The sequence below is a fragment of the Anser anser genome, assembly GCF_964211835.1.
Source record: "Anser anser genome assembly, chromosome: W".
NCBI lineage: Eukaryota > Metazoa > Chordata > Aves > Anseriformes > Anatidae > Anser > Anser anser.
Window position 1 is genome coordinate 12,251,935 of NC_139731.1, and position 21,315 is coordinate 12,273,249.

The 21,315-nt window shown below is 46.6% G+C and overlaps 1 protein-coding gene across 1 annotated transcript in view; it reads right to left on the reverse strand.

Moving 5' to 3' along the window:
* Positions 1 to 5,233: 5,233 nt before the first annotated feature.
* The window catches only part of LOC310888614 (nucleolar protein 6-like), a 39,194-nt gene continuing 23,112 nt past the window's right edge, over positions 5,234 to 21,315 (reverse strand). The window contains 2 exon segments of the mRNA XM_083815489.1: positions 5,234 to 13,776; positions 14,377 to 14,472. Of these exon segments, the coding sequence (XP_083671615.1) occupies positions 13,666 to 13,776; positions 14,377 to 14,472 (207 nt within the window). The 3' untranslated portion in view covers positions 5,234 to 13,665.

The window sequence follows — 21,315 nt, forward strand, 5'->3', positions numbered from 1 at the left end:
AATCGAATGGATGTTCTATTAATGTTTCTCAGGTGATGGATCATACGGTATAATTAAATATTATTAAATGTACTTACATTATCAAGTAATCTATGTATACTGGAAACTTAGGGAGTACATTGAACAATCAAAAGAATCGTTGGAGGGGAACCCCGGGAGGGAATAGGTACAACCTGACCTTGGATAAGGGCCTGGAGATGATGAAATGAGTTGAAGCAGAACCAAGGAGCGGAGGGAGCATGCGTCGAGTGAGAAAGGTGAAAGAGTTTAGCGGAGAGGAAGACTCCTTACTTCATCTGGACGACCACCTGGACGACCACCAGAGTGCGCCACGCATGTGCAAAGGGGAGGGGAGCTAATTAGAACGAAAAGCGAGGCTGATGTTGCAACCTGTAATGAATATGTATACCTGACGCAATGTTGTATGTATAAATAACGGCTGGGAAGTAACGGGACTTGAAGCCAGATTTGGGCACCTGCCCCGGCTTCCAGCGCTGAATAAAGCACCTTCATATAATCAGTTGGTGGTTATGTGGTTGCTACGCTAACACCGGGAACGGGAAATCCCGCTCGAGCCCTTCACCGACGAACTCAAAATTAGGCACAAGCAAATAAAACCGGTAACCCCAAGCAATCTTTGTGCACGAAGACCGAACGAAGACCCACGGGGTGGGTAAGTATAGGCCGGTGATCCGTTCGGTTGGGGTTGGTGATCCCGGAGTGCGTCTGCGTGAGACGTCCAGTTGCGGACGAAGTGAGTGCGGACCCCTCAGTAGTGCGGTTCCCACATCCTGCGAGGGACTGGGCCACGACCAGGGGGAAGCGGCTCTGTGTGTGTGTGAAGGCACTCCGGAAGATGGGACAGAAGAAGAGTAAGCCTTCTGGTCCCATGGGTGGGGTAATGCCTAGTGCTAGGTTGCCCCCTATTCCCCCAGATAGTCCACTGGGGTTAATGATTAAGAATTGGAGTGATTCCCCTTTTAGGCGGGGAAAGGATAAAGTAAAAATGATTCATTATTGTGTTGAAGTTTGGGGAGGTAGGCAAATTATTGGCCCATATTTGGGTCGTTTGAAGACTGGGTTTGCCAAGCCTTAAACATTTATGTAAATGCAAAGGAACCTTTTTGTTTAGAGGAGAGCTAATATGCAAGCCTTTGGATTGGCTCAGAGAATCGAGTTAATCTGTACCCTCTGTACCCTTTAAAAGAAAAAGGAGGGGCAAAATTACAAATTGTGGAGCAAGAGATAAAGTACCTGGGTCACCAGTTAAGTAAGGGGACTAAGAAGTTAGACCCAGGCAGAATCAGTGGAATATTGGCTTTAGTGTCCCCACGAACTAAAAGGCAGGTACGGCAACTGTTAGGGTTGACCGGATACTGTAGACAATGGATAGAAGATTACAGTGGAAAGGTTAAATTTTTATATAACAAGCTGAATAAGGATGGATTACTCAAATGGACAAAAGAAGATGAGGAACGACTGAACAAGTTAAAGGAGGAACTAGTACGCCCCCCCCCAGTGTTAAGCTTACCAGATTTAAGGAGGCTGTTTTTTTTTTTTTTTTTTGTGAACAGCGCAGAAGGCACGGCATACGGAGTGCTGGCCCAAGAACGGGCAGGGAGTAAAAAAAAAACCTGTGGCCTATTTGTCTAAATTATTGGATCCGGTTAGCCGGGGTTGGCCAAACTGTTTGCAGGTAGTGGTAGCTGCTGCCTTGTTAGTGGAAGAAGCACAGAAGATCACTTTTGCGGGGGAAATCAAAGTAATATCTCTACACAATATATGCGGGGTACTGCAACAGGAGGCAGAGAAATGGATCACTGATGCCAGATTATTAAAATATGAAGGAATTTTGATTTCCTCTCCAAAATTAACATTAGGAACAACCTCCCTACAGAACCCTGCTCAATTTCTTTATGGGGAACCAAATGACTCCTTAGGACATGATTGCCTCCGAAATATAGAAGAGCAAACGAAATTGAGACCTGATCTAGAGGAAGTGGAATTACCCATCGGTGAACAGATATATGTGGATGGTTCCTCGAGAGTAGTCGAGGGAAAGCAAAAATCAGGATACGCGTTAGTAAACGGGAAAACATTTGAGATAGTGGAATCTGGACCTTTGAGTCCTAGCTGGTCTGCCCAAGCTTGCGAGCTATATGCCATATTGCGGGCCCTAAAATTGTTGAAAAATAAAAGCGGTACAATATATACAGATTCAAAATATGCTTATGGGGTAGTACATACATTTGGTAAAATATGGGAAGAAAGGGGGCTCATCAATTCACAAGGAAAGGGTTTAATACATCAGGAATTGATTACCCAGGTTTTACAAGCTATCAGAGAGCCCAAAGAAATTGCCGTAGTACATATAAAAGAGCATCAAAAAGGCCTCACTCCTCAGGTTAGGGGTAATAATCTAGGAGATCAGGATGCAAAAAGGGCAGCATTAATGAGTATAAGAATTATAAGAACGAGGGAAGATTGCCCAGACTGTGGGAAATACTTAATACTTATACTTAATATATAGTAATTAATATAATAATTAATAATATAATAATATATAATAATGCTTAATATAATACTTAATACTGTGGGAAAGACTTAAAGGAATTTCCATGTTATGATTGCTGGAGTGAATGGGGAGTTGATGGGATTGAATGCAATTGTTCTGAGGAAGAAAGCCCGCCTTATAAAAAACTGCTACAAGTGCGGGCCGAATAACTCCCTGTGGTCGAATGGACCCATTCCCCTCCCCTTACTCTTACTATTACAGAAGAAGACAAGATGACACAAATGGGGGTTCAAAAAAAAAAAAAAAAAGATAAAGGGAAATGGGTACTGCCTGATGGACGGGAAGTGTTACCAAAATCAGTAGCTATGAGGGTGCTACGGAGATTTCATGAACAGACGCACTGGGGTACTCAGGCATTGGTGGATCAATTTGCCACATATTATATGTGTATAGGGATTTATAATATAGCAAAGAGGATCGTAAATGATTGCATAACTTGTCGGAAGGTAAATGCTCAACACATGAGAAAAAGGGTCCCGGGAGGAGGACGAGAATTGGCACATCGACCTTTTGCAAAGATTCAATTAGATTTTACTGAACTTCCAAAAACGGGGCAATATAGATACTTATTAGTTATTGTAGACCACCTCACAAACTTTGTTGAAGCATTCCCTATGGCAAGGGCCACAGCTCAAACCGTGGTAAAGATATTATTAGAAAGCATCATACCCAGATACAGGGTAATAGAAGCAATTGACTCTGATCGAGGCCCACACTTTGTGTCAAAGGTATCCCGAGACACGATGAAGGCTCTGGGAATTAAATGGGAATATCACACTCCCTGGCATCCTCAGAGTTCGGGAAAGGTAGAACGAATGAATGGTGAAATTAAAAAGCAACTAACAAAGCTTATGATAGAGACTAAATCCTCCTGGGTGAAATGTTTACCGCTTGCACTATTGAATATCCGGACATAGCCCCGAGCCGATGTCGGAATCTCACCTTTTGAAAGGCTGTATGGTATGCCTTATGATTTAGAGATGCCATCTGATCACCCCCAGGTACAGGATATCCAATTAAAACCTTATTTAATACAGCTTATGAACCGACGGAGGGAGTTGCAAGCGAAAGGCTTGGTGGCTAGATATAGCAATCCATAGGATACAACCTGGAGATAGGGTTCTAATTAAGACATGGAAAGAAACGTCTTTAACACCGCGGTGGGGAGGCCCCTATGTTGTTTTACTTATCACAGAGACGGCTATCCGGACGGCTGAGAAGGGGTGAACGCATGCCAGTCGCGTGAAAGGACCGATCCAGAAAAGCAAATGGGAAGCGGTCGCAGGCCCTGATGACTTAAAGCTCACATTGAAACAAACTCAATAAGTATGGTCTAACTGTCTATGTATCGTAAAAAAAAAAAAAAGGAGGAGAGGGGACCCTGTTTGATCAGAAAAAGGTCGCGGTTACCTGAGAAACTCCCCTGAAGAACACTGCTGCTGCCGAGAAGAACCTGCACCTTGTAGTTTGCTGCAACCAAACTGACAAGCGAGGCAGAGAGTGAAACGGTGGGGAATTACGTGGCCAGGTAAAGAACTCTGGAAAATGGGCCCTAGCCATTTTTTTTGCGATACATAGTAATGGGTACGATTGTTTACACTGTTCCTGGGTCTGCGCACCCTCACAAACCTTTTAAATGGAGCCTGATTAGATGGGAAGATCACCATGTTGTTCAGCAGATAACTACTGCTGGGGGACTGATAGGGGAGGCATCATCAATATTAAGAAGGAAGAGACTAAGAGTCCCCAACAGGTGGGACCAAATCAGAAACTGTCGGGGAGTGTTTTGAGGATTCAGCCTACATGCTTTTAGAATGCTAACTCCTAATAGCCCTAAACCACTGGAGGTTGCTAATAAATCAGTAAACCCGGAGTACGGGATTAGAAATGAAGGGGTTACCGGGAATAACATATGGAGAATCATGAATGCTAGTTATCAGTTGTTGAATCAACCAAATCCAGACGTGCCTAGACCTTGCTGGTTATGTCTTGATATAAGGCCCTCATATTACGACACCATTGGGGGATCTGGGAGAAACCACCCGTTCAAACGAAACCGATCCCCCACAATGCCATTGGGGAAGGGATGTAGGAATAACGTTAACGGAAGTAACTGGGAATGGCAGGTGCGTAGGCACGGTCCCTGGTGAGAAGTTCCATCTATGCAATATTACAGAAAATGTTACACAATTAGACAAAGAAAAATGGTTAATACCAGCAGATAACACCAGATGGGTATGTTCGTCTCTGGGGGTAACTCCATGCTTAGCTTTGAAATTGTTCAACTCGTCTCATGATTTTTGTGTACAGGTAGTAATTATACCTAGGATTCTTTACCATTCTGAGGAGTATATGTACATCCAACATGCTATGGCAAAAAAAAACAGTTAAGGAAGTGAGGAACACTGCAAAAAAAAACACTTAAGGAAGAGAGAGCCTATTACGGCTGTTACTTTAGCCACTCTGATGATTCTGGGGGCTGCAGGAGCCAGAACTGTAATTACCTCTCTGGTAAAAGAAAGCCAAGAATTTACCTCTCTACGCATTGCTGTAGATGAGGATTTGGCCCGTATCAAGCAATCTATATCAGAAAAAAAACGATTAGAGGCAGCTCACCTTATGCTTGTGCGTGCGAAATATGAATCTCTTGAACAGGAGGAGGATGACGCAGAAACTTTAATATTGAGCAAACAAGTGCTTCAAAAATTCATCAATGAACAAAATATGTTAGAAAAAGAAAAAGGAGGGATTGTGATAAATTAGCGGGTGTTTGTTCATTGTCTTTAAAAGGAATTCAGAGAATCTGCTGAGAAGATAAGGTTTTGCAATTTACGACCTTGTTAAGGGGGAAGACTAAGCAAGTAGATAGTGGGGAGGGGGTGTTGGATAAACATCCTTGGTAAAACAAAGACTCTGTGAAATACTGTTTCCCGCTTCACTACCCTCCCCCTTGAACACGAGCACAACGCATGATCATTGAAAGAAAAACAACGACCCCCAACAACGAACTGCGCAGCTTCAGAAGGTTCAACAAGTCCTGACAAGCCGAAACTTGGATGCTATAAAACGGCGACACTGAAAAGGGAAAGTTGCGTGCTGTGGTGGAGCGGAGACTCCCCAGCCGCCCGGCGCTGTTTTGCTTGTGCCTGCTTACTTAATTAATAAAATATTTCTGATAGACCAAGAAATTTGTATGGTCTCACTTATAACAAGGACCTGATACTCCCTGGGTCTCTGATGCTAAGACTCGTCGTTACTGAGCCTCCTGAGACCAGTCTTTACCCCAGCTCAGAGGTGTGTGCAAACCAGGGCATGTCTAGGAGAGGCTTAAAATCCTACTGCTTTTGTATTGGTGGGGTATTTTGGAAATCATGAGAAATTCAAGCTACTTTGTACTGGGCTGGACAGAGAAACCCAATTGACCCCAGGTGGCTTTAGGAAGCCCTCAGTTAATTGCCACCTCCTAGCTGAGACATGGAGCTGGAGCATGTATTAATTTGCATGCAAAAGCAAAGAAAGATGGAGACATTCACCTGGATTTGGTCACAAGCCAAATAAACAATCTTTACATGCAACTTATAAAGCTGCTTTTCATAGCAGGTTTTAAAAACCAGGGACCCTTTGGTCCAAAAGACAAGGAAACAATGTCTTCTTATGGGAAGGCAACACCTACACATACAAGACATCAGATTTAATATAGACACAACATCTACATAAAGAAAGCAAGCTTTGTAAGATATGTTTTTCAATGAGATCCTATTGTACAAGAAAAATTATGTGTCTTGCTGGCTGGGAGCAAAGATGTAGGAGGTTGTTATTAGAGCCATTAGCTGTGTCAGAAAAACACAAGCCTACATTCTCCTTGAAAAAGACACTAGTTGGATGTGGGAGTGTGGCCATGGGGGTCGACAAGTCCCATGGTTGGTGATAACATCGGACTCTTAACAATGAGCCCATCAGGAATGTAAAGAGTTTAGAGGGAACAAAGAAGGGTGATTCAGGAGATGCCTGCTTGTTCTCCAGCCCTTAAGGCATGGAAGTTGCTGGGTGTTTGCGGTTGCTGGGCAGAGTTGTTTGACCAATGAATAGTTAGTGGAAAAGTACTGCTGTAGAGGGGATGGTATAAGAAGGGAGCCTGTCCTCAATAGGAGAGAGTTGAAGTTATGTCATCAATAAAGTAGCAGCACTTACTGATCTTAAAAGAACCCTGGTGTCCATGTGGTCATTACGCCACAGTTGGAGAAAGACACTAATTTAAGTAAGGAAAAAAGGCACTGTGATTTTGTATGAAAACTATGTTTTTCGAGAGGCACTTTCTAGCACCCAAATATCTCAACCTGTAAGTGACTGGAAAATTCTCCACAGATAGTGGTTATCTTTCTCATTCAGAACTCTAACTAGCCTTGGTTATTCATTAACTGATTGTGACAACAAAACTTTTTGAAGAACTTTAGTGCGGATTTTTTTTCACCTGATGCAAATACCTTAATGTAATTAGCCTTTCATTGCTAGGTTATCCAAATCTGGGAGTGTTTATGTTGCATATGGCAAACTCCCTAGAAAAACAATTGTTAGCATGATCACTGCCAGAATACAAAGTATTTGAAAGAATCAGGAAATTATTTGTCTGGCAGCATATAGACACCTTCCTTAGAAAATTCAGAAAGATATGAAGGATGTTAGGAACGAAAGATGGTGGATTTTTTAAGAAGGAATTCAGTGTCAATACTTACTTCAAGAATTAATGACATTAAAAAGACTATACGCATGTTGGAAAAATTCTGTACAAGTAATAATGTTGAACCAATTTATCTGGAGTAAAATTTCCACTCCTCTAAGACCCTAAAAATCTAGAATGACATGTTACCAAACTGAAATCCATTCAGATAATTTCTCTACTTGAGAAGAAATAGAAACGAAGACTGTTTCTGCAAATGAAAGAGTCCACAAAGCCATGAACTGAAAATTTCAACAAGTTAAAATCATGAGAACACTGAATCATTGTGAGGACACTGAGGGAACATACCATCTTGCGTCAAATCCAGACAACTATAAAAGAATTGCATTTTTTCTTCTATAGGTCTTCGGAAAGAAGTAACTGTAAAAAAAACCCTCTGAACTGAGCATGGAAGTGTGTCCTCTATCCTCATCCCTCAGCACTCAGAATCACAGAATCATCTAGGTTGGAAGAGACCTCCAAGATCACCTAGTCCAACCTCTGACCTAACACCAACAAGCCCTCCAATAAACCATATCACTAAGCTCTACATCTAAACGTCTCTTAAAGGCCTCCAGGGATGGTGACTCAACCACCTCCCTGGGCAGCCCATTCCAATGCCTAACAACCCTTTCAGTAAAGAAGTTCTTCCTAATATCCAACCTAAACCTCCCCTGGCACAACTTCAGCCCATTCCCCCTCGTCCTGTCACCAGGCACGTGGGAGAATAGACCAACCCCCACCTCTCTACAGCCTCCTTTAAGGTACCTGTAGAGAGCGATAAGGTCGCCCCTGAGCCTCCTCTTCTCCAGGCTGAACAATCCCAGCTCCCTCAGCCGCTCCTCTTAAGCCTTGTTCTCCAGACCCCTGACCAGCTTCATTGCCCTTCTCTGGACTCTCTCGAGCACCTCCATGTCCTTCTTGTAGCGAGGGGCCCAAAAGTGAACACAGTACTCGAGGTGCGGCCTCACCAGAGCTGAGTACAGGGGGACAATCACCTCCCTAGACCTGCTGGCCACACTGCTTCTTACACAAGCCAGGATGCTGTTGGCCTTCTTGGCCACCTGAGCACACTGCTGGCTCATATTCAGCCGACTATCAACCAATACTCCCAGGTCCTTCTCTGCCAGGCAGCTTTCCAACCACTCATCTCCCAGCCTGTAGCTCTGCTTGGGGTTGTTGTGCCCCAGGTGCAGGACCCGGCACTTGGCCTTGTTGAACTTCATACAGTTGGCCTCAGCCCATCGGTCCAGCCTATCCAGATCCTCCTGCAGAGCCTTCCTGCCCTCGAGCAGATCGACACACGCACCTAACTTGGTGTCGTCTACAAACTTACTGAGGGTGCACTTGATCCCCTCATCCAGGTCATCGATAAAGATATTAAAGAGGACTGGCCCCAGTACTGAGCCCTGGGGGACTCCACCAGTGAGCGGCCTCCAACTGGATTTGACTCCATTCACCACAACTCTTTGGGCCCGGCCATCCAGCCAGTTTTTAACCCAACGAAGCGTACACCAGTCCAAGCCACGAGCAGCCAGTTTCTTGAGGAGAATGCTGTGGGAAACGGTGTCAAAAGCCTTACTGAAGTCAAGGTAGACCACATCCACAGCCTTTCCCTCATCCACCAAGCGCGTCACTTTGTCATAGAAGGAGATCAGGTTCGTCAAGCAGGACCTGCCTTTCATAAACCCATGCTGACTGGGCCTGACTGCCTGCTTGCCCCACAAGTGCCGAGTGATGACACTCGAGATAATCTGCTCCATGAGCTTCCCTGGTACTGAAGTCATACTGACTGCTTCCTTTGAGCTGTATGGTATTTCCAGGATATGTCTGGGAAGTTGAAGTCCCCCATGAGAACAAGCGCTGACGATTTCGCAACTTCTGCCAGCTGCCTGTAGAACTCCTCATCTGTCTCCTCATCCTGGTTCGGTGGTCTATAACAGACCCCCACCAGGATGCTTGCCTTGTTGGCCTTCTAGCTGATCCTAACCCATCGGGACTCAACCTTATCATTCCCAGCCTCGAGTTCCTCAACATCAAAACACTCTCTAATATAGAGAGCCACACCACCACCCCTTCTGTGCTGCCTGTCCCTTCTGAAGAGCCTATAGCCAGACATTGCAGCACTCCAGTCATGAGAGTGGTCCCACCACGTTTCCGTGATAGCATCCAAGTCATAGCCTGCCTGCTGCACGATGGCTTCCAGCTCCTCCTATTTGTTACCCATGCTCCGTGCAGTAGGGTAGATGCACTTCAGTTGGGCCGTTGCCCTCTCCCCCAGCCCTGACATCATTCCCCCAGGCTCATGTCTAATGAGCCTCATTTCATCCCTGTCCCCCTTCTTACCTAGTTTAAAGCGCTCTCAATGAGCCCTGCCAGCTCCTGGGCTAGGATCCATTCTCATTTTCCCCTTAGAGATAGGTGGGACCCAGCTGCAGCTATCAAGCCCCATGGTCAAAAAAAAAAAAAGATTTCTGTGTTGGCACCAGCCTCTGAGCCACGTGTTAATCAGGTGGGCTTTCCAGGTCCTCTCTGTACCCCTCCCTGCCACTGTAGGGATGGACGAAAACACCACCTGTACTCCCACTCCATCTACTAACCATCCCCGTCCCCTAAAGTCCTGTTTGATAGCCTTCAGGCTTCTCTCAGCAATTTCATCACTGCCAGCCTAGACTATCAACACAAGATAGTAATCAGAGGGGCAAACCAGGTTAGGAAGGTTTCTGGCAACATCCCCGACTCAGGCCCCAGGGAGGCAGCAGACCTCCCTACGGGTAGGGTCAGACTGACATATAGGGCCCTCTGTTCCCCTGAGAAGGGAGTCACCTACAACGATCACCCTTCTATCTTTCTTGGTGGAGGCAGTCCTGAGGCGTGGAGTCGGCTTCCTCGCCCTAGGCATCCTCCTGGGTAGACTTTCTACCTCGCCCTCACCCACCGGTCTCTCAAGCTCCAGGGCCTCAAACCTGTTGTGTAAGGGCACCTGGGAAGGTGGGGCCGGTGGGGGGGGGTTGCCTGTGACACCAAGCAAGGGCCTGTTTCCATTCCTCCTCATCTCCTAGGTACCCTCCCTCTACCTGACAGTGACAGGGCAGAGGGTCCACCACTGTTTGGGGTGTCTCACCCCAGTGCCTTTCTTTCAGGCCTAGCAGGGAGTTGCTCCACCAGTCTATCTCCCGCTCACACTCCCTGATGGTGCTTAACCTCTCCACCTCCTCCCTGAGCTCTGCCACCAGGCTGACCAGGTCATCCACCTGCTCACACCTCACACACATGGTGCCTCTGCCACCCTCAGATGGCAGCAACAGGCCCAGGCACTCCCTGCACCCAGAGACCTGAACTGCCGCATTTTTGAGCGGGCAGTCAGTCTGGGTCACCACAGACTTTCTAGAAAGAGCTTTCTGCCTAGTGGAGACCATGGCAGTTTAGCCATAGGTAGACAGCCGGTAGACGAGCTGTTCTCCTGAGTGGGGCGGGATGCTCTGTCCTGTCTGAGCGCGCCCTGCCCGCGAACTGCTGCGCCACGTCCTGACTGACGTGGCGCGCCCTGCCTGTCCATCCTGTTCTCCGCACTCCTGGTCGCTCACACTCCCTAGGGGCTCATCACACCCTCTGCAAACAACACTTGCAGGAGGAACAACAGAAATAAAAGTTTATCTCATAGCACAACTGTCAGACTCAGCAAAATGACATATCAGAGACTTCTGCAGTATAGGTGGGGCAAAGCTTTTAAGCCACTTCCCAAGAATCATCCTGACACCTTTTTATATGTTAAGGTGTTTTTTGTTTTTTTTTTTTTTTTTTTTTAGACATTCCAGCTATTTCAGTATATTCTTGTTAAATTCCTGATTGTTTGGGACATGTTTTCCTGGAGGTGAAACAAACAAAGTTTCCATGAGAAAGGAAACCAGTAGGATTTGACTGCTTTGGGTGGTTACTGAGGTTTATTATCGCAAAAGAAGACTTTAGATAACTTTTTCCTCAGTAATAGGCTAGGAGAACTTCTTTGATTTCATAGGGTTGATTAATAGCACTTGTGCTTGTCCATCGAACCTAAGAGTTTGTTATCCTTGACATGCCCACAAGGATTCTCCAGCAAGGAAGTGTTACTGCTGTCTGTGAACCCTCGTATCTGCTGATGACACCATGCAGCAGCTCTTCTACTAATTTGGGCAAGAAGGTGAGCCTGCTCAGAGCTGTAAACCCTGCAGAGCCTTTCTGCAGAGTCATTCCAAAGAGATTGCAGCCAGTAGGAAACACTTTGCTTTCTATCTACTTTAACAATAAATCACCCTACAAAATAACTTTACCTTTGATCATGTGCCCCCTAAGTCTTGGGCAAAGATACCCATGAAACCTTCTGGAGTGGAAATCCCATCTCCATGGATCAGAAAGGAGAGTCTGTTAAGAAAAAACAGCACGTGGAAGTGCCTTGGGTGGTGTCCACATTGAGGTGAGATCCACTTGCACCAGTGCTGTGAAGTTAATGGAGGGCAATAAGTTATCGCATGCTAAAGACATAATGACTACCCCAATTCTAAATTGTGCTTCAGCTTCTCAAAGCCTTTCAGACACAGCAGTCAAGGACTGGAGAGACAAGAAGCTTTTAAAACTGCAAAGGAAATGCAGTGAATGGAACTGGGATAGAATCAAAAGAGCAAAGAAAGCAAGCTCCCGCCCTTGCACTGTAATTACAGAGGTCTTGAATCTGCCCTTGTGAAGTGCAAGTGTCTCACCTCACCTGTCTCATCCCCATTCAATACTCTGTCCTCAAGCCACCTTCCAGATCCATCAGTTCTTCCACTCTTTCTCCTGCCTCTTGGTAAAGTCTTTTGCAAGAGGTGCTACCTCTGTAACAAAGCTACATGAACAAGAATGCTTTTACTGGCTTTCAAATAGCTTTCCTCACTAGCAAATACAGATACTGCGAATAACTGCATCTTTTGCTTTCTTTAAGCTACAGCAAGTTGTTTTTTTTTTTTCTCCCCCCTCAAGGGAACTTGTCTTTGGCAAGCAACAGCAGAAGCATCACAGCCAAGGTTTCTGTCTGCCCTTCTTGGAATCACATTTTGTCTGACATCTACCAGGTAAAATTCAAGACAGCACAGATCAGAGAGGTGGATGATGTTCAAAATGTTTGTTTGTCAGCACTGTGAAAAGTTAGCCTCAGATCTGAGACTGTAAAAAAGATTTTCTGAAGCCAGATTTTCTCGGAACCAATATGCCAGTCTTGTGATGCAGAATTATAGAAAAATAGATTTGGGGAGATCTGCCTAGCAATTAGTCAATACTGGGGGTTAGATTAGTGGATCAGTGTTGCTCAATATACTTTTGCTAATCCAGAAAAGGAAGTGAGCAGTTAAGTGACAACTGGATCATTGCTCACTTCCTTCTCAAGAGTGTTTATGAATAGATTGAATATCGGAGACCATAAATTAGCACTACTTATGAAAACAGAGGATTGGGGTGTAAGGTGACCTTGAGGGAGCCAAGAGGGGTCAAGCCCTATCCTTGTGACTGCAGACAGATGTTTATCTATCCTGTTATTTGATATTCCCATACTGGGAATCTTCAGCCTGCCCAGATGATGCATTCCAGCACTTCACAATCCTACTGTCCTTAAGATTTTGCTCCCTACATCTCCATTGCTACAGTGCACTCTCCTAACTTTCTGCACCTCTGAGAGAACTTCTTCCTTCAATTGTAATTCACACATTCAAAAACTGGCACCGGGCCCCTTTCAGTCTTCTCTGCAACCGCAATAGTTTGCTGTCTCTCACTTCAGTGTTGGACCCTAAATAAGTTCTCTTGCAAGTGCAGACTTTTTTTTGGAGACATTATATCTGCAGACAGCTCTATAGCACATAGAAATGTACTTTTAGTCACCTCTCCCAGACCGTTTAAAAACAGACCAGAGGACAATAGACCACAGATCAAAAAATCTCTGCTCTAGACTAAACAATCTGTTTCTTCAGTCTTTTTCCATGCATCATGTTTCCCACCCTCCAACCACTTCAGTTGCATTCCCCTGGACACTCTCCCACTGGCACATATCTTTCCTGAAGGGCAGTGCCCAGAGCTGGTCACATTACTGCAGCGTAGGCATTGTTTACAATAATGGATTGTTGGAACTATTTCAGGTGTCCTACAAGCAATGCTGCTGTTTATATATCCCAGGGATGTTTAATTTTTCCTTTCTTTTTTGCAACACCATGACTCTGTTGACTTATGGTCAGCTGATAATTACCATAGCCACCTGCAAAGCCTTCTCTATACACAGCTGCAGTCTTCCCAACTGTTTGTCTGCCTTTCCCCTCTTTGTACAGAAGATGGTTCTTGCATCCGTACTAAACCCTGCACCACCCTCCTTAAATCATATTCCTTCTCTAATGAAAATGGTGAGCAAAGAGCTGACAAGGCTGGGTATGACAGCTGTACAATGGTCACTCCTCTTAGAAAGGCAGCTAGAAATCCACAATGACATCTATGAGGAAAAAAAAACAGCATTGGAATTATTCAAAACATTGCTTACTTCCACCACTCCACAGAGACCTGACCACCACAGCAGGCAGCTCACTGACAACCTCTATCCCATCTGCAGTGAGTCACATCGTTTTTTATTTACATTTTTACTTCCAAGTGGGAAATTCTCTCCACACCTCCTGATTCCTTCATCTTTGGAAGATGAAGCCCAAAGTGACCATGTTTCATAACAACCTGCACAAACAAGTGTGTGTTTGCGATGCTGGCACCACACAGCTTGGGTTATCTTCAGGGAACACGGAAGTTCACACAGACATTCCCAGACTGACTGACAGGCCCTGACTGACGTGCCACACCCTGCCTGCCCGTCCTGACGTGCCACCGGGAGCTGCCTTCGTACAGCCAGGTAGGGGGCGCTGCTGGCTCCACCTACGCCTCGTCCGCCTCCCTCGCGGGGGCTGCCGGGTCCCGGCGGTTCCCTCGAGCTGCCTCGATGTCGGAAAAAAAGCCCTGCCTGTCCCGATCCCCCGCTCCGCTGCAGAACGCGCCTGCCCCGGAGCCGATCGCCTCGGCCACTCCCCAAGCAGAGTCAAAAACTCACCTTAAAAGGCTGAAAACTTAAAGGTTTCCACAACACTACAATCACTTCGCCACCATGCTTGTCATAAAAGAACAAGGCGAGATCACTGAAGGCATCCTGGGGAGAAAACAAAGAGGTTGTGCCAGACAGCCCAGAGGCAGAGCCAGAGCCCATCCCTTCCAGTGACACACAGTAGCTCTGCACAAGCACAGACCAAACCTGCAACACGCCCAGTGCATTTCCAAGAAGGAAAGCAGCATAAGGACAAGTCCTGAGTGCCTCCTGCTGCCTCTTCTCCTTCAGCCTTGATGTGCAGAGCCTCAGTTCTGCATGCAGATCTGATTGCTAGCTACCTCCAGCTGTCACAGAGAGCAGAAACATGTCATCACCCCCCACAAGCCTGCAAGAGCACCCAGAGAACACAACCAGATCTAGGAAGTTGGATCCGTTGGGTGAAAACCCACTGAGGGTATTCCTCACCATGGTCCCCTTAGTAGCTCAACCTAGCACCATCAAGCTGCCCCAACCCAGGGTCCAGCAGCTGCATCCAAGACTGCACAGTGCAGCACATGGCAAGAGACAGGTCCTGCCCAGCAGGCGATCCTTCCACAGAAAGTTTTGCTACAAGGCAGCAAAGACAAACCTCAGTCAAAGGCCTTCCTGAAGGTCAGCATCTAGAGCTCTGCAATCTTGTGCAACCAGAGCATCAAAGCTCCTTCTTGGACAAACACCACATGAGCTGTCAATACCCAGCATCCCAAAAGGACACTTAGCAGAAATCTCAAGTTACACAAAGTCCTATGAGGTGTAAATAAATGTTTGATGGAGGCACTGAAGTAATCTGCTCTCCTTGCCCCTATGTTTCAGCAGCTATGTCAACGAGTGACCTCTCTGGACAGTGCTGGGCAGGAGAGCTCAAAAGGAGCTTGCAAGAAGAGCTGACTGAAGCCCACAGCCTGGCTTCCCCCAAGCCCACATGAGCTGGATTCCCAGCGCTGCAAGAAGGCAGGGGATGAGCACTGCAGCAGAAGTAAACAACACTGCACACAAGCAACTTCAAACCCAAAGGTCTGTCCCAAAAGCTCAGCACCCAACATGCTGGTACCTAGATACACATCCCAAGGGCAGCTGAGCAAGCAGCCAAGAAGCTGCTCCCTGATACCCGTTCATCACGGTGCAGACTTGCATCAGGCAATGCACACGCTTAATGGGCTGAGCAAAGACACCCCTGCAACACCAGTGCATGGCAAGCGTCTGCACATGGCCTTGCTAGTTTTGGAGTAACCTATTGCAAGAAACACAGAACTCTGTTCCCTCTTCATCCTTCTGATGGTCAACAGGACCACAGCAACCGCGTTCCCCTAGTTTCCCCAGCTTCATCTCTGTCATGCTCTTACAAAAAAAAGGTCTCCTCTGGCATCATTGTATCATGAGGTTTTTATGATGACACGCATAAATAAAAAAAGGCAAGTTTGGAAGGCACCAAACATGGACACGGCAGAATTGCGGTAGGAGGAGGAAAAGGTGGACTGAGTTGGTATTACCACTGATCCCAAAGGGAGGGGTGGCATTTTAAGTGTAAGGAGCCGATAAGCAGGGAGGAGCAGCGTTGTCTGCAACCTTCACAACCAGATTTATGAGTTCAGATTTGAAGCAGCACAGAGGGCAACACGATTAGGCCAGCAAGCTGGGAAGGTCTGGAGACCTGCCAGCTCATCCCACTGCATGGGACCTTCAAGGGGGCAAGGCTGGTCAGGGAATTACCTGGTTTTTCAAGATATTTTGGCCACTTTCTAGAAATACACTGAGGAGGCAGCAACCTACCCTGGTGCTTCTCAGCTGAGAGCAATGGACAATGCTCAGAGCCCGATCAACAAGAAAAACTCCTAGTTGTGCCAAAAAGCAAGTTGCTGAGCTTTCCTTCCTTCCTGCCAAGGGCAAAGCACATGGCATGATGACTGCCAATGCACAGCTCTCTGAATCAAAGGGGACCAGAGCATGTTACAACCTGAAAAGGCCTCGTTAGTCTACGGGGTGAGGTCTTGAGTGCCATGTGATGCACCCTAGAAGTATTTTTACATTGGACAGGAACCAGGAGCATTTGCAGGAAAGGAACCCTCCCAGACTCAGCTCATTTCCCAATAAAGTCACTGATCTGCCTGATACCCAGCACCTTTTGTACATCCAGGAGGGAGCAGATAGCTGACATTAAAACCACAACATCCGATTCAAAACCCCAGCGAAGGGCGAGCTTCTGCTCCTGTGCTGCTCCCAGCAAGGTCCACATGACAGTGCTTCAGGCCGGCTTTCCCAAGCTGCAGAGATGCACGTCCAGCTCTTGGGAAACTGCAGCATTAAGAGGGTCTGGTGCATTAGTCACTGCGCTTCTGTTTGTACAGAGGCTTGGGAAGTAAAAGCAAACAGTTCACCTCCCTTTCCACATCCCATACTCTATGCCCTGTGCCACTGGGCTTGTCTCAGCTTGCAAACACCTCCCGCAAGGGAAAGTTTATGAGAAAAATGGATAAAGGTGGGGACCACCACTGAACCCCTACTCCCTTCTCAAGCTGCCATATCTTTGGTTGCAAGTCAGCTTTAAAGACCCAGGGAAAGCTCTCCCTGCTCAGAGGGATCCTGACCACCAAACCCTACACCTGGTTCCCAGTTTGTACAAGGGATCTGCAGGCTGTGACCCACAGGGGCCTCATCATTCAGCCAAAGGGCAACAAGTGCCTGGGAGAAGATTAGCCCAAGGTCTGTAGGGAGCCACCTGGGTAGGACTGAAGGGATGCAGAAAGGCGGTAAGTAAAACAATACCCTCATCTAAAACAGGATTACTGGATTAAGCAGCTGGGGCTGAAGCATGGATTTAGCTATGAGGTAAGCACTTGCTAGTTAAGCAACTACATTATTGTTGTTTAGGGGTGGGTTGTTTTTTTTTGCCTAATCATTTATCCACCAGCTTTTCCACTGTGCTTGCTTACACCTGAAGATCAGGCTCTCATTGCACCACTTCTGCTACAAAATTAGGAGCCATTTGGGGAGGTCTCTGAGATAGGCCTAGCAGCTTTTCATAGCATGATGCAGTTGACGAACACACTGGCCACTTGAAACGTTCTAACCACTGAGCAAATATTTAAGTGCTCTCAATGAGGAACCTGACAGTATAAAACTGTTAAAAGCTACATACTTCCAACAAACTACAGGCATGGTTAATGCTTTTAAGTCTTTGTCATGCTACCACAACCTGGCCCCAATACCCACGGTATATGATACACATGGAGCCCACAAACACACAGGAAGGAGTACTGCCAAAAAAAACAAACGGCTGGGGTTACTTCTGTATCACAGGAGTTTTAAAAGAGAAAAGAAACCTGAGCATTAGGTTTGGGATTTCCCTGGTAAGATGTTTTTTTTCCAACCTATCCACGCTGTTCTACCTCCTAGCGCCTCACCAGAGCCACACGAGCATCCCCCTCCTGGGGGTTCAGGTTAGTGGCAAGTGTGGGGGGGGGGGAAAACAACAACAAAAAAAAAAACCACAAAAAACACACACATCACCACCAAAACCCTACACCCACAATCTCCTGGCTGTATTAGTAAACATGCCTCATCCACTGGTCCACCAAGCAAAAGTCCCTTCCTATGGGAGGAGGAAAGCATTCCCAACACAGAGTAAGTCCAACCAAAAGCACCCTCTGAGCTCAGCCAAGCAGCACGAGGAACAGATGCTTTGATACACACCGGTGTACCCGTGTGCATACACACACCCTGACCCTGGGCACTGTGGTAAGGGTCACGGAGCTGCTCCGCAGCTGTAAAGGCAGGGAATTTCCTGCCACCTCTGTAGAGATCCAGTCAGGAATGTTTCCTCTGTGTCACAAAAACCAAAGCTTTTCCATTTTGTCTTTGTTTCTTCTGAAAGATGCTGTAGGAGGAGTTAGGCCAGTCAGTCAAAGCAGGAAGGGAGCTGTCTGACCTGAAAAAGATTTCACCAGTTCCAGCTACATCCCATAACCACAACTTGTATGCTGTAAGAGACAAGAACTTTTAGTATCATTAATTCCTTCTCAACATGCACTAGCAAGACACACATTCCTATACTGTGGGAGGAAGAAAGGAAAGGGCTGTAAGTCCTCCAGGTAGGTCTTGTCCAAAGGTGCAAGAAGTACAAGACATTGCTTTAGAGGAAGGGATGTTTACAGTAAAGCAGGAAACATACTCCTGCTCATCCACACAGGAAAGATCTCCTCTGTACAAGATGACATGAGCTCTGTAACAGACACATGCAACCAGAGAAAGCTAAGTCTCAGAGTGCTTCATATCCAGTAAGACCAAAGACCTTGTAAAAAAAAAAGTCTTAACAACCATTATAGACACAAGGACTAACTCATTCAACTTTCCCTTCCATGAAGGAACAGTTCTAGACTTTTGCAAGACATCCAGAGTCTTTGGGCTTCCTGAGCTGCTGAATGGATGCAGATGGACATAAGCATAGCCACAGGGCTCACTGGATGCAGGCGGAAAGACTTTCCCTTAAAGAGCAGACACCCAAGCCACCCTGGAGCAAGAGCTGTGCTGACTGACCCTTTATGCCACATCCCCAGCAAAGGGAGCAGAACTGCAGGCGCTGCTCAATGGCAGCCACGACAAACCTGCGGTCACGATGGGGATCCAAAGGGAACCTTGGTTGAATCACTTAAAAACTTGATTTAGTCTTGCTGGAGAATCCCCAAGGACCTGACGCAGGGATTGTTCACCAAGGTGTTTGGGACAGTAGGCACTGGGGAGCCTCTCTGTGGGTTGTCTGGCACCTGCTTTCCTTCAAAAGCATCTGTCTGCAAAGCCTTTTCATCTGGACCAACTCCCAGAACAGGCCTTTTCCATCAAATCTGTCCTGGAATTTAAGAATTCACTGTCTGAATGCCATGACCAGGCTTCTATCTTTACCCAGAGCCTCTCAGGCACCAGATCAACTCAATCAGACCAGTTCCTGTAGCACATCTCCTTGAAACAGGAAAAGTTAAAGCAGTCAGGGCTTAGCACCTCCCCTCCTTTTATTTTCTCCTACTGGGGGAAGGTGTGCAGCAATCCTCCAGCTCCAGAGCACTCCTGCCTTGCCTACCCCTTTGATTTGAGAACAGGGTATTTCTCGGTGCAAACAGGTTGGGCAGGACAGAAGTGGGTGTCCTGGTTACTGGGCCAAGGTCATTGACTACTCCTTGTCCCTCTCAGCTCAATAACATGCCCAGACGCTTAAAAATCTGACCTTGCCACGTTAAAAGGTATTTCTTTTCCACCCATAAAAGAGAACAAAATCCCACAGCATCACTGCATGGCAGATGTCTCCCTCTGTTGCTGGGAAACCACCACGGCTACAACCCTGTTGCTCGATTCTGTGGTTTGTGCTATTAAGGCAGAGCAAATTACTCTGAGTCAAAGCCAGCCACTTCTGTGTCCAAAGGCATTCTCATCCAAAAATCTTCTGTAAGAATTTGCTGCTGCCACACTCCTTTCCGGTACCAACATCTTGCTGCATTCAGATCAGCCCCAGGGCTCCCAGCCTCCAGGACAAGGAGTTGAATGGAACGCTGCTCTGAACAGTAAAAAACAGGGTAGGGAGAACAAAAGGATGCTGGAGAAGCTACCAACTGAAGCCAGGTGAAAGCACAGCAAAAGCCTTGCATCAGGACCCCAAGACACAAGGCTGGGTGATTTCTGATGGGGTAGATTCTACCGACAGCTCTGCATCACCTGCTTGTTGGTGTCCATGCAGTGCAAAGTCTGCTTTTGAAGCCTTCTGGTATTGCTGAGCAATCCGAGAGCAAAGGTGCCCAGTAACAACTCTTTCACATGCAGCTGTTACCTCTTACCTGTTACCTTTCCCAGAAAAAATGCTTGTTTACCCAGAGATATTTGTCAGTCCTTTCAGATCTGCCTGTTACTGACCTGGAAGCTGCAAGAGCCAAGTGCACTGGTACTGCAGGACACCTCCCACACAATGGCCATGGGGTAAAACACAGCCATACCTACCTCAGAGCCTTCAACAGGAGGAAACGTCCCCCAGAAAAGGCTGCCGAAGCAGATTTCAGGCTCTCTACTCCAAAGCTTGCTCTTCTGAGAAACCTGTCATCAACTCCTGGCTCTGCATCCTCCCAAGCACCCTCAGACCAAAGAGAGACACCAACAGCATGATTCTCTCTGGGAGCGTTACACTGCTTCCAACAAGGCAAGGTGACCTTTGCACGTACCCGTGTTTCTTCACTGGGATGTTGGTATATTGGATTTAGGGCCAGCTATAATTTGTAACCCAAACCAAACCCTATTCCAAGTCTATTGTTACCTGTATTAGAGAAAACAGGCAGTAGAAATTCAGACACTTTGGATGTCGTAACTGAATGGATCAAGTCAACTTCTTAGGATAATTAAAACTGCTTTCCAGGAAAGAACTGCACTCTTTCCTTCTGGAGCCACTGCTGACATCTCTTTGAAGACAGCAAGTTGACTAGAAGCACAAAGAAGTGCTTTAACTGCAACACACCCTGATGAGTTTCCTGACAAGTGCCTCATTACACTGCCAGATTTGCTGCAGGTCTGTTAACAGCCTCCCCAGGGAGCCTGCTTTCCCCACTGGCTCTTCCAGGGGTCTCCAACTCCCCTTCGAGTAAGAAGTCAGCCTCTTTCCAGGTCTCCACAAGAGTCGCTCAGCCCTGACCTCTCTGGAGGTGCAGCAACTCTGGCCCCATGCACAGACATCTCCAGCATCTTGGCAGCTGCTGAAAGACTCCATTCAGCTCTAATCCTCCCTTCCAGTATGGGTTAGAGAAAGATTTCAGGCTTAAACTCCATTTCCTACCCAGGGATATGCCTTGTGTCCAGGTTTCATAGTGGCAGGTCAAACTCTAATCATTTAGAGAATGAAGAGGAGCCTGCCCTGATATTCCATCTCAGATCCAGACA